This window comes from Carettochelys insculpta, chromosome 2, assembly GCF_033958435.1.
Source record: "Carettochelys insculpta isolate YL-2023 chromosome 2, ASM3395843v1, whole genome shotgun sequence".
Classification (NCBI taxonomy): Eukaryota; Metazoa; Chordata; order Testudines; family Carettochelyidae; genus Carettochelys; species Carettochelys insculpta.
In genome coordinates this window covers 43,069,567-43,083,660 of record NC_134138.1, presented here as the reverse complement: position 1 = coordinate 43,083,660, position 14,094 = coordinate 43,069,567, and the positions used below count along the sequence as shown (strand labels likewise).

The 14,094-nt window shown below is 44.5% G+C and overlaps 1 protein-coding gene across 8 annotated transcripts in view; it reads right to left on the bottom strand.

Moving 5' to 3' along the window:
* Nucleotides 1-13,686, bottom strand: part of ANKRD46 (ankyrin repeat domain 46) — a 32,943-nt gene extending 19,257 nt beyond the window's left edge. The window contains exons 1-3 of one of the 8 annotated variants that reach the window (XM_074986855.1): nucleotides 12,896-13,462; nucleotides 8,508-8,615; nucleotides 5,945-6,036 (exon numbers count right to left, since the gene is read on the bottom strand). Coding sequence is in view for 1 of the 8 variants with exons in the window: in XM_074986852.1 (XP_074842953.1) it covers nucleotides 12,896-12,920 (25 nt within the window). In the remaining 7 variants the exon portion in view is untranslated. The other 7 variants (XM_074986854.1, XM_074986857.1, XM_074986853.1 and 4 more) reach the window with 7 other exon arrangements.
* Between the last annotated feature and the right edge of the window lie 408 nt (nucleotides 13,687-14,094).

The window sequence follows — 14,094 nt, the reverse complement described above, 5'->3', positions numbered from 1 at the left end:
TGCATGAAAAAAATAAAAACATTAACTATTAACTAAGCTTTATTGAAATTATTAGTGTCACTTATTCAACGCACACAACTTTCCCTTCTTGCTGATTGTGCTTTAAATTAACATACTGCAGAACCCCACTTACTAAAGCCTCCATATTCCCATTCTACATGTTAACCAAACCACCTGCTGCCAGGGGCTGACCAAATAATGGAGGCTCAGATAAATGGTGCTCTATGGTGTATCAGTAAAACACTGTGTTCAGTTGATACCTATCTATATTGTGATTAAAGGGAAATTAAATTAAGATTTCATTTGAATTATGGAGAAAACACATTTTTATTTTAATAGCTGAGATTTTTTAATCACAGAAAACTAGGTTATGAGGGGCTAAACCTTACTAGCCAGCCAGGCAGTTGCACCCATAATGTATCAGCGCTGACAGACTGGGGGTGAGGAAGGAAAACTAGGAACGCTCACACCATCTCTCAGAAAATGAACGAGAGTAACTGATGCTACCTTAGCTCTTTATAAATAGATCAACTGGATGCAATCATATGGTACCACTGAATGAGACTCCCCAACATTAATTACTACTATTTACTCCTAGAGTAAGTGTGCCAGTGAGTTAACACTGGCAATATTCTGACTAGGAGTAATGGGATATTTATAATATGTCCACAAGTCAATGTATTCTGATGGAGATTAATAGAAGCTGAACCTTTCTAATCTGGCACTCTCTTGTCCGGCAACATCTGTGGGTCCAGCATGATTTCAGTTAGCTAGATGTACACTTATCACTGGTGTGGCCAAGTTTCCCATAGTTCCATAAAATCTGTTACAGTCCCCAGTCCTGGCTCTCAGGCTGTACACACTAGAGAGATCTTTTGAAAGAAGCTCTTCTGGAAGATCTCTTCTGAAAAAACTTCTTTCGAAAGAATGCCCCCACACACAAAAGCATGGATCTAAAGAGTGAGCTGTTCTTTTGAAAGACATAATCCACACAGCCCCCTCTCTTTCAAAGGAACAGGCCAGGGATCAAAAAATCAGGCCCCATGATGATTGCTCTTTCAAAAGAAAGGGCTTTCAGAGTGTCTACATATGTTTTCTTTCGAAAGGGGATACTCCTCCTCAAACAACAATGGAAGACCCACTTCAAAAGGAGCATCCCATTCTTTTGATTTACTTTCAAAAGAATGCTTTTTGTGCGTGTAGACTCTCTGTTGATAGAACTTGCTAGTGTAGATGCAGCCTTAGTGTTCTGTGCTGCTGTTTACATCTAATTTATCCCTAAATGTCTTCTAAGAACCCCAGTAAGCAGTGGAAGTGTTGACAATGCTGCCAGACAAAATAGACCACGTGTGGTTTGGCACCGATCTGGTCCTGAAGGTGCTGGACTAGCGGTTCAACCTGTGTAACTGGTATATTGCTTACATATAAGCTCTTCATTTTTCAGCTCTTGAATTACATATAATCTTCTGCTCATCTGTCATATACTTTTAGGCTATGTCTACACTTACAAAAAACTTCGAAATTGCCATGCTAATGGCCAAATCGAAGAATACCAATGAGGTGCTGAAATGAATATTCAACACCTCATGAGCATGCCACCGGCCATCGCACTTCAAAAGTGCCACGGTTTGCTCGCCTGGGGCTTGTCTACATGGGGGTCCTTTTCGAAAGGACTCTGTCAACATCGAAATCCCCATATTCCTGTCGGCTGATAGGAATAAGGGGATTTCGATGTTGGCAGGGTCCTTTCGAAAAGGACCCCTGTGTAGATGAGCCGCAGGTGAGCGAACTGCGGCCTGGCAGCATGCTAATGAGGTGCTGAATATTCATTTCAGTGCCTCATTAGTATTCTTTGATTTGGCCATTAGCATGGCCATTACAAGTTTTTTGTAAGTGTAGACACGGCCTTACGATATTTAATTGACACTGGCTTGTATAGCCTCTCTCTTTTTTTAAAAGTAACAAAGCATCCATCTTAAGCAATTTGCTATAGCAGTGTGCCCACATCCCCTGAAAGTGAGGTTTTCTGTTCATCTGGGATTGCATATAAAATACAGCAAGACAAGGACAAGCCATATCTATATATGCATGCAAGATAAAAATAAAATTATAATTACATAATTTTATACCTGAGACAAAACACACACACTCTTAGGTACCTAAATGATCTCTCCTCTCTTGCTGCTGAATATGAGTATCTCCCAAGTATTTAAAAATAGAAACAAATAGCTCCCTTCCCTTTTCTTTCTTCCTGGCAATTAGGAGAAATTCCTTGATCGGTTTACAGGATGTGTTTGCAAGTGGATTTCTTTGGTACGTAGACATTGAGGAAAAGTTAAGTTGAACAAATGAATTTTACATTTAGTTCTGAAAATGGTAAGGTCCATTATCATTTTTTCATTAGGGAGACAACTCCACAGTTTCACACTCAGCTTCTCTGAAAGCTATGTATACTGCACTCTCTCCCTCCTTCCCCCATCTCCCACTGGATTTTTCGTTCCACTATTCAGTGAAACAGAATTATTGTGGGAGGCAACTTCTTGTATAGCTGGAACCAATCCCATGAAGGGGTGGGTCTGAACACCTGTCAGATACAGAGTTCACAATTTACAAATCAATTCACTAATCTACAGCACTTGGCATTTTCCCTTACTCCTTCCTTTAGCTCTTTTCCCAGAAGTTCCACTTTCCATGTTCCTGGCATGCCGTATGAGATGGTCAGTCTCAGAAGGACAGCTGTATTAATCTGTAGCTGCACAAACAACAAGCAGTCCTACGGCAAGTTAGAGACTAACATGAGCTTTCATAGGCAAAACCCTCTTCCCCACATGATTATTTTTAATGCCCTGCTATCAGTTTGTATTTTCTCAAATGGGATGTATGCAAAAGCAGTACCACTTAAGTTATTTGCTGCACACTAAGGGGGCTCAAGTGTTGATTCCCTTCTACTAACTGGGACCTGAAAATCCAGTTTAGAACAGGAATCTTCCAGTCAGCAAGGTACCACCGTTAGATGTACAGTAGAATCCCAAGATATGTGTACTCAAGTTGCATGAATCTCAGATCAATGTGATTCTGAGTGGCAGGGAGCTGGCACCTGGCTTCAGGCTGCCCGCCTCTCAGGGAAGCTGGGAAACTGCCCAGTGCAGCAGCGCTGGTCAGTTTCCCCTTGCCTATTAGCAGCAGGCACCCCAGAGTCTGACTCTGGGCTGCCCCCCACTCACAGAAGACAGGAAACTGACCAGCACTGTTGTGCTGGTCAGTTGCCTGGCTCCCCTGAGTTAGGTGAAATTTGACTACAGGGGGTTGCGCAAGAATGCAACCTCCATATAAGTCGGGGGTCTATTGTAATCATTTCCATTTTCCTTCAACAATATGAAACATGGATGTGTGAGATTTACAGCTATGCTATCTTGACTTTAAAAACAACCACACACTGAAAAAAACTTTGGCATACAATAATATTATCCAGCTCTCACATAGCATTTTCCATCTATAGATTGCGAAGTGCTTTACAAAGGAGGTAAGTACAATTATCCTCATTTTACACATGGTTAAACAGAGAAACAGCAAGTGAAAGTGTCTTGGCTGTTCAGCAACTCAGTCAGTGGCAGCAGAGTCAGGGACAGAACCCAGATTTCTTCCTTCTGTCCAGTAATTTATTCAATAGACAACAATACCGCCCACTACAGTATAATTTACTGTATCCCCCTCCAAAATCAGATCTTGCTCTGTTGCAGAAAAGAATGTAACATCAGAGTTTTGCTTATGAAGGAATTTAAAAACATTTCCCCTACTAACCACATACATGTAAATCAGTTGCACCAAGGTATTTTCACAGACAGAATTTTTTCAGAATATTTCAGTTTAATGGATACCTTTAAAAACCATTTCTGAATCTTTCCCATTTTCATCCTTTGGATGGGGAGTGGTCAGTGAGGAGCCTAATTTAGAGTGAGGCTGAACACACCTATTCCAATTATGTGCAGCCTTATTCATTGCAATTGTCTCATGCAAACTGCATACAATAACTGAGGGAAATGGAACACATATTTATATGTTTAACCTCAATATAGAAGTTGAAACAGTGCTTACTAGCTTACGACATAAATTGTAACACTTCTGTCTTAACGCAAGTTATTTGAATAACACTCTCCATATATATAAATATCTTCTTACTCAGAAATCTTTATGCAAATTCTCTATTTGCTGATATATTGCAGAAATGCTAAACAAGGACTTCCAGCAGTTAGTTCAAGGTCACTGCAACATCTATTTCTGTTTAAAAGCTACTGATAATTATTTTCAGCTCTTGATGCATTTCATCTTGAACTTGCAGCTTCTAGAGTTTCTTGTGCAATAGGAGACGAGTAGCAGTGAGCAACTGTTCCTCAGAAATCATTTCTCTAATAAGTAAATTATTCTCAAATTGCCTAAGTACCATTTGCACGTGGATGACAGGCACCACCATGTGACCTGCTGAGTTTACATACAGCTGAAGCAAACGGTATATAACCCATTGCTATTTCTTATTGCTTGTGTCTGTTTTCTTGAAAAAAAATGTGTTAAGAGTTTAAATTACTACGTGCATTAAAGGTGATTCTGAAATCCAAACTAACTCTTGGAAAGGTAGAGAGTAACTTTCTGCAGCACAGTTACAAGACTCTCTGTCCATTTACGTCTAAAAACAAAAGTGCATTGCCCAGTAGTACAGGAACTTTGTACTATAACGTATCTAATCACTTATGCTAATAGTCGTTATCCTGTCTGATCTTTGATCCTATTCTACTAATATTGGAGGCTTGGCCTTGGGACACAGGTCTCAAGATAAGATCAGTTTTCTTCAAACCACCAAGATTACTTCTCCCCGTTTTTAGAGGAATAGTTCACATATTTCAACAGCTTCAATACCCTGAAGTAACTAAAGCAGAGAGACATACTGCCTTTCAGTGTCAGGACTGAGTGTCCTGGGTATATCTGGCATAACGTTGTCCATTGTGAATTACAAACCAGTCAGGCACATAAACTTTATATTACTATATTGCCTTTTTCTTCCATTTTTTGTGTATCACTTTTCATGTCATAGCTAGGAGGATTACAACCTGACGTGCACTTCCATCTGAACATTTGTGTTGACATTTTTCTAGTTAAAATCTCCTACCCATACAGTTAGCTTCTCTAGGCCCGTTCATAGGCTTCCATGTTCTCACCGGCATTTACAACATTCAGCCCATTTAACAGCTAACAAACAGAATCACGTCATATTAGGGGAAATTTAGGTTAGTGAATCCATCTTAAATTTGTGCATTGTACATTCAGTGTGTTTTATATTCTTCAGTAAAAACTTTAAAAACAAAAAACGTATTGTTGTGCTTGTTTACAATAGGTGCTTATTACTAATATGCTTATTTACCAGGAAAGATCATGAAACTGACACCATCTGATTTATAGCTCTTACTACACATCAGTAAAGACACACACATAATTATTTACTAGACTTCTGACAATGGAATCAGTTTATCATGGGTTAAAATACATCTGTTAAGAAATGGGTAAATCTCTATCAGCAAAATGTTACTTAAATTCTTTCACCAGATCAGGTTATTTATTCAAAGACAGGCCACATCATTTGGCATGAAATGATGCAATGGCACAACATTTTTAGGCTACATTTCTAGTGGGTACCTACTGATGTTAAGCACTTATCCTTTCCTGTGTCAAAATTTAAAAAAACAGAAACAAACTCATAAAGCAAGCACATGGTGTTTAAATTCTCTCTCTTTCCCCCCGGTGACAGTAATAATGATTGCTGAGGAAATTTATGTCTTTTTTAAGTATTATCTTTGATAGTTTTGTATTTTTCTAGAAAAATCAGTAAAGAAAAACATAAAAGCTATCAAATTAAAAATTATTCCTGTTTTTCAGGTTAGACAGAGAGACTCACCTATAACCTGTTCAACAGGATTATAAACTACAGCTATTTGCTCAAGCTTCACCTCTTAACTGCTTCCGAAGAATCACCCATCCAGGAAGTTGCTATGGAACGCAAAACAAAACAAGTATCAGAGAGGCAGCCATGTTAGTTTGTATCTTCAAAAACAACAAGAAGTCCTATGGCACCTTTTCCCATGTGTTAGTATATAAGGTGCCACAGGACTCCTTGTTTTTTAAAACAAGTTTCTAGTCACCAGATTACAGCAGGAGGAGTCTTTATATACAGACTTAACTAAACTGTTCACTGTATACTTTAATTTCTGCGAAATAAACTGCCCCCTCAAAACCTTTGCAAACCACAGATCCCAAAATTTGCGAGTTGTTTCAATTACTTTTGTTTTCATCAGAGATTGTCTGTTGCCCTCAGTTCTCCTACCACCATTACAGTATGAATGCTCGCCCTTCTGGTTAACATAGCCCAGTAGATCCCTGACTTACGCATAGGTTGCATTCCTGGGCAACCACACGTAAGTCGGGACCTGGTTGGGGAGAGGCCCTGCTTCAGGTTCCCCTCTCCTGTCTGCGCCTGGATCCCTGCTCCTGTGAGCAGCAGGGAGCCCAGAGCCAGGTGCAGCAGTGCTGGCCACTTTCCCAGCTCCTGGAAGCAGAGAGGAGCTGGAAACCAGGTTGCCGCTTGGTTCCTGGCTCCCTGCCACTCATAATTTCGACTCGTGTTATTGGCAGAAACGCGTAAGTCAAAATCGTGTAAGTCAGGGGTCTTCCGCACTTGTATACGTAGGGAAACTGAGCAACACAGACTGCCATTATAATTCCCCCATGTGGACATTTTTTCTAGAATAATTACTTGCTACTGTTTCTCCACGTAGACAAGCAACAGTTCTTGCCAGACTAGTCTGCCAACATTGATCCTAGAAGAATTAATGCGTGGGAGAGAGTGAATCAACAGACAGAAAGGAGCAGGAGACATCTGAGCATACTCCCCCAGACTTGCCAGCCCAGCAATGCTGGGACTTAGTTATAAATCGACATCTCTGATGCCTGCGTAGTAGGTCACTGAATCACTTGTTGACTTCTGTGCTCTCCTGTGACTTTTTAAAACAGAGGAAGGGACCACCTGGCACACAATCTGAATCCAGACTGCAGCTTGTCTGGATCCAGACACCGAGGCGTGGGGCTCCCTCCCACAGAATCCAGCCTGTAAAGGGTGTGGAACCCTGAGTCTCGCAGGCTGGACCAAGAAGCCACAATCCAAGTCCAGACTGCAGGCTCTGCTGGGGGTTGGTGGCTGGGGAGCGGGAAGCAGGTCTGGTGCCAGTCATTGCTGTTCTCCTAGTGGGGGTGGAGTGGGAGCAGCAATAGCCTGAGTGGTGCCTGGGAGCAGGGGCAGGGGACGCAGAGTTATGTGTGTCCAAGGATGCTGCAAAGGTAAGTGCACCCCTGCTGCCCAGACCCCATGCACCTCCCTCCCAGCCAGACCTCCACTCCTACCCCCTTCCTCCTACCCGAGTGCCCCACCGGCACCCTGCACCTGCACGTCCCTTCCAGGCACCTCACCCCAAACCCACCATCCCCACCCATCCAGAACTCACACCTCCCTTCTGCACCCCCTCCCAACTGGACTCCCTACCCGCACCCTGCTTCTGGCCCCTCCCAGACTCCTCACCAACACCCTAAACCCTCCTGCACCCTCCCTCTCACCTAGATCCACACCCCCAGCCAACTCCTGCACCCTCCCTCTCACCCAGACCCCCCAATTCCCAACCTGCTCCTGCACCCTCCCTTCCCCCACTGCAATTCACAGCCTGCTCCTGCACTCTCCCTTCCACCCAGGACCCCCAATTCTCAGCCGATTCCTGTACCCTCCCTCCTGCTCAGACCTCATGGCCCACAATTTTTCGCTCGCTTCTGTGGTCCCCAACTGATTTGTCTACCAGTCAGTGGCCCTGACCCAGAAAAGATTCCTCACTCCATTTTAAAATAAACTACATGATTCTAAAGTTTAAATAAAACTTAACAATTCAGTTTTGTTTCCTTATATGTATAGTTTATAACTCATGGAAAGTGCCAAGCTGACTGAGTTAAAACTAAAATCTACTTATCCTCAGAACAGACACAACAAGCCAACAGCAGTAACCACTTCCCCACCCAACAGTTTCCCTCAGCTCAGTGGGGAGGGAGAACCTGCAGGGGTGAACAGACAGCTTAGTCTCTGTGTCCATGGAGTCTTTAGCCATTCTGCTGAGATTGCCTGTTACTTGCACTTATACACCATAGTGTCATTCACAACAAATATTCCAATTATTACGAGTTGTCATGATGGTTGTTATAGGAAACCAAGAATTCAAAAAGCTCGCAAGGGGACAGCCTTACGAGTAAATTAGAAGGACAGTGCTCTGGTAAAAAGTCCCAGATACCAGTGAGGGTGGCAGGATTTCTAACAAGGAATTCTATCTTTTATAATCACCTGCTAACTAGGAGGTTCCCCATAAAACTGAAGCTCTATAATTGAGCTGGAAGTTTGAAGAAAAGTTGTCTCCTCCCCTAAAGAATACCTGGAGCTATCAGAAGGGGTCTCTCCTACTCAGCCTTTCTCTAACTGCTTCTTCCTCTCCACCACATCTCTTCCCCTTTCCTTACGTATGTCTCTGGTGATGATACAGCTTTTCCAGGCAAGAGAAACATGATTTTGATATGATTCTTGAGCATTACACTTCAGTTTACAAGATTCTGAACAGTAACAATGAAAATGACCAGATTCTTTTATTTCTACTCTGATGCTTGTTAAATTTGTAAAAATTCAGGGAGACAATCAGCTTACGTTCAGTTCACAACTGGATGGTAACGTTCACAATGGTAAGTGGTAGAAAATTCATTTTTTAAAAAATAAAGCTTAAATTCTGGAAAAATTGATACCTTTGGGTCCTACGCTCACCAGCAAAAGTATCCCACTTGCCAGTGGATTGTGAACGCTATGACTTTCAAATGTTTGTATCGACGATGGATTTTTAAACCACAAAAGACAAGACTGCGCTCTGAATTGCATCTATTAAAAAGCCAAATAAAAATATAGACAATTATTTTAAAGTCAGAGCCTTTCTGGAATGGCTTCACCGTTCTTCACTAAACTGAAGTCATACCTTCTTCCATGGCTGTAAGAATATTTAATAAAATAATAGGCATGTTATAATTATAGTTAAGTGAGTGGCAGGTTATTTAATCAAAATTCACTCAACCCATGATGAACCCAATGGCCACATAACTAGGGCATTTACCACAGTATTTCAAAGTTAATATTTTTCCCTCTAAAAAGAAGTTTTAGTTCTCCTGTGCATTCATTTGGTTAGCAGTTCTCATAATTAGTTATAAGCTTAACATTTGGTATTCTTCTATCTAGTTACTCAACATATTCAATAAATTACACAAAATCAAAGGTTCGGATAGCACAAGAAGTCATGGCAAAATAAAAACAATATTTAGCCTTCAGTATCTGTTGACGTGCAGTATCTGCTGCTATCAAAGCACTTCTGACACAAGACCAAATAGGTTTGGCAATTAATAAGACCAATGGTCTAAAGGGGCGTTGGTGATATTTTACTCGATTTTTAAAAGGTAGCACTTGTAAAACATATCTGTTCGATGTGTTCCTTCTCCCACCACATTTCACGTGCAATTTGACCCTGCCAACATTTACACGTTTAACTGTATACATGAGTAGTCTTGCTGGCATAAAGGCATAAAGTTAAGCACCTACATAAACATATGCAGGAATAGCATATTGGACTGTAAGATTTTCAGGATATGAACTGATTTAAATGACAGTTGCATGAGAAAAATGAAGCTTTAAAACTAATCAGAACGCCCTAGAATTGCTAGTACCAAAAGAATGAAGAGCAATACCCAGGTTTCCTAAAAACCCGTTGAGAGGTAATTCACATCTGTGATGAGACAGGATTTTATATGGGTGTGGAAGCCATTTTATGTGCCCATTTTATCTGTTGACACCAAATATTATGCCAGGGGGCACGGCGGAGGCAAGCGTGTGAGGCGTCTAATGAAAGCTGATAATGCCCTGAATCTATGTATGCTACATGTATGTCTGTGCTATATCTGGATGTAACGTTAGAGATGTTAGCTCCATGGCTGTATTAGAAATGTTCCAATGCTAAGGTTCACAATGGGACATGGGTTTCTACCCGAGCCAGAACAACAAACTGAGCAGAGGTCCAGACGGCCAATACACATTTCATGAAGGTGAGATTTTCCTCTGGGGGCCTGCATCGAATGTCAACACAGCACAGTGACCCATCGGGTTGGGTGGTAAGCCAAGACCTATGGCAGAACAGAATTTTCCCTCTCCATATAGTAAACTATAAGATGGGCCCTGGCAGAAACATCCTTTGTTCTTCAGTCCTCATGAGTTAAGCCTGTCTGGACTGGTGGCCCATCACTCAAAAGGATACTTACAAGTACTTCCAAGAATCAGCATATAACATCACTGGCCTGCAGATAGCTATAACTGATGTATGTAAAGTATTACTTTAACAGTTCGCCACTCTAACCCCATTCATTCTTTTATGCTTATTAATAAACCTTTAGATATTAGATCTAAAGAACTGGTGAGTGTGTTGATTTGGATAAAATCCAAACATATATTGACTCAGGGTCTGGGGTTGGGCCCTTTGGGGTCTGGAAGAATCTGTATGGTGTTGGGTGAAACAGGCTTAAGAGCCTCTCACCTTAAGTTGGGGGTTGTTGGTCTGGGCTGGTAGAGCAGGAAACAAATTCTGTGGTTTTGCTTGTGTGGCTTCTGGCTGGCCAGTGGGGCTGGTAGTGGTGCTGTTTTGGCTGGTAGCATGTGCCTTAGTGAAAAGGAAATCCTGGGGCTGTAAGTAGCCTGGATTTTAAGCAAAGGTACCCTGGATTTCTCTAGCTGTGCCCAGAAACCCTGTCTTCTTGCAACTTCAACATGAGAAAGAATAGTTTGAAACTGTACACAAAATATAGTCACAGCACTTAGAGCTATTGTGACAAAAAAAAAATTCTTCTCCAATGTCATCAAGAATGCTGGTTGCTGCAATTTTTCATATTATACTTTTTAGTATCTCTTTTCCTTCTCCCTGTGTTAGCCTCCTTTCTGTCTTTCAAGCTAAGAGCAAAACTCATGGTATCACTTTTACATAAATTTTTATTTGATCTTTTCTGGTGCCACTGACCAAAAATATTAGACTTTCTCACAACTTGTTTTGATCTATTATTAGCCCCTCACAATTCACACAAGATTTTTAGAAAACACTTGAAAATAAGCTGATGAAGTAATTTAGGGATTAAAAACAGCATTAAATAGTAGGAAAACCACCCAAAACAAAATACAACCAGGTGTTGTTTATTTTGGTATTGTGACAGGGTAGACTACGTTCCGAGGCCCACTCCTGGAGGCTTTGTGGTTCTGCCATAACCAGACCCAGAAAAGAGCAATAGAGAGGTCGTTCACTCTACCTAGAGCAGCTATGTGGGACACAGGCAATCAGGGCCCAGCAGCCTAGCATAAGAAGAGCTGCATAGTAAGAGAGAATTGAGTGGCTTACTAGAGCTGCAGGGCAGCAGATGATGCCCTGGGCTGGCTGGTAGGACTTGGCCCTGAGATAAAAGGTGAAAAATGTTCTGGAGCCATGGGGGAAGAACGCAGGGAATTAAAGCAGTAACACAGATATTTAAAGGGGCATTGCAGGCAACTGGTAACTACAGGTTCCATGGGCTGTGTCTCCTTCAACTCTCAACAGGCACTGGGAGAAGCAGCCTGGACAATGAGACATACTAGAGAAGGAACTGACACACAGTGGTCTAGCTGTAGAGCTGGGGCCAGAAAGGCCACAAATGGGTGAAGATATTGCCTCCAAGGAAGGCGTTCTGGGGCACTGGTTTAGTCTAAAGCAGGGACAAATAGAGAGAGACATTACAGAAGCCACTGAGCAAGGCCTTTGTTGGACTTGCCCCCTGGAAGGGGTCACCTTTGTTCTGTTTCACATACAGACAGGGTGTGACTCTACCAGAGGGTTGAGTCACTGAAGAGCCACCAGAGTGTGCAGGAACATGTGCTCTGTCAGTGGCACTCATGAAAGTGCACCCCATCACAGGTATTAAAAATAATATAAAGGTGGAAAGCTGCTTTCAATGGAAGAAATGAGGGGGGGCTAACGTGAGCTCCCACAATGCGAGATTTAGGGCTTGTCTACATAGGGAAATTATTCTAGAATAAGGAATATTGTGCATTTAAAGCACAATAACTGTTCTGGAACAGCTCTGTATTGAAGAGTCTTATTCTGGAATAAATATTCATATAAGGTCCTATTGCAGAATAACTTTTTCTGTCCCATTTCCCTGCACAGATAAGCTGTTAATGATGTAAAAATAGTGCTCAAAGCTATTAAAAACAACGGGGCAGAAATCTTCATCATTCTTGACCTACAATTGCTGGAAAATAGTTCTAAATTATGCTCAAATGCAACAGTCCTCTAGGAGTTTTGCTTCATACCCAAGGATAGGCTTAACTGTATGGTGTGCTCTCGTTCCCTCAGCTGCACTGAGGATTGTGAGAAGGAAGCGGCACAACTCTATTTTGGAAGTTCTATACCACTGAAGACACCAGGAATATTTTCCAGGGCCTGGGGCTGCCCTTTATGTTGCTCTGCAACTGTAAAGGGGCTCCAGAATACCGGCAGAATTTAGCCCATAGACTATAGAAGAGAAGACTCACTCAGTCATCTAGTCATTCCTCTACCAGTGCAGGACTATTCACTTCTGTATGGCTGAGATTATCCAATTAAAAACATCTAAAAATCGATGCATGTAGAACTAGCTAACAGAAGTTGGACTATTATCATCAGTTGCATTTTTGGTAAAACGACAAGGAAATGCCTCTGCCCCCTTAGTATTCACATACTTAATGTTCTGGGGCAGGTTTCCATCTCCCGCACGCTGCAGTACGAAGCCCAGCTCCACACGTTTAGGGAGGGGCTCAGTTTTCTTTGCACCTCCAAGTTCGCCTGGCAGGTTGGGAATTCGCTTTCCGCCTGTTACTTGTGCTTTGGCCGCGGCTGCGAAGGGCGCCCCTCCACCCCGTGCGCGGAGCGGCTTCTCCGCCTAGAGCGCGGAGACACGCGACCAGCGCAAAGTTGCTCTCTTGCCTCCCCTCTAGGGCAGCCGCGCACTGGGCAGGGACGTTTCTGACACCAGGGGCTAAAACCAGGCTCTGGCCCCGGGCCGCCCGCTCCAGGCAGCATCGGCTCTGCTACCGCCGCGCGGGGGGTGGGCGCCGGCTTGGTTACCGCGGCCCTCTCCGCGCTGGGGGCGGGCGGGCCTGTATCCCGGAGCGGTTAGGCCGCCGCTGTGAATACGGGGCCTGCCCCCGCCAGCGCCTCGCCAGGCCGGTGCCCCCGGCCGGTTACCAGCTACCGGGCAGGCACCAGGCGGGAGGCTTGTGGGCGGCGGCTCCCGGAGCTCCCCCAGCCCGGCCCGGCCCCACCGACCTGCTTTAGGCCGTGGCGAGCCCCCGCTCCCCGCCCGGACGCGGGTGACAGCTGCTGCGGGTGGATGGCGGCTCCGGCCGCTCCTCAACAACCCCCGCGCGGGCCCCACTCCTAACCCCCGCCACCGGCCCCGCTCCGCGCCGGTACCTCCCTCAGCGCCGCGCCGGCCGCCCTGCTCCTTCGCACGCACGCAGCGGGGCGGGCGGAGGCGGCGCCACCTGCTGGCCGGAGGGCGCCTCTGCGCTCCGGGATTTCCCGCCTGCCCAGGCCGCAGGGGGGCTGGGTGGCCCGGTGCGGGGAAGGGGCTCCCTGTGCGCAGGCGCGGCGGGGAGGGAGGGGATCCCGCGCTTGAGGCGGGATCGTGGGGGCGCCTGTTGGTTCAGTGGCTGCCAGTAGCAGGGGGCTGTCCCCGCTGGCGTCGATGGCGCAGCAAAGCGGAGGGGGGCGCGGCCCCAGGCGGCCCGGCTAGAAGGGCTGCGGGCAGCGGCTGCTGGCGGGGAAGTCGGGGGCGGGGGCGCCGTGTGCGCCCCCACAGCAAAGTGGGAGCGGTCCCGGCTGGGGGAGGCCAAAGGGAGTCTGCAGCGAGGTGCTTCCCCTGCCTCGCTGGGGCCCA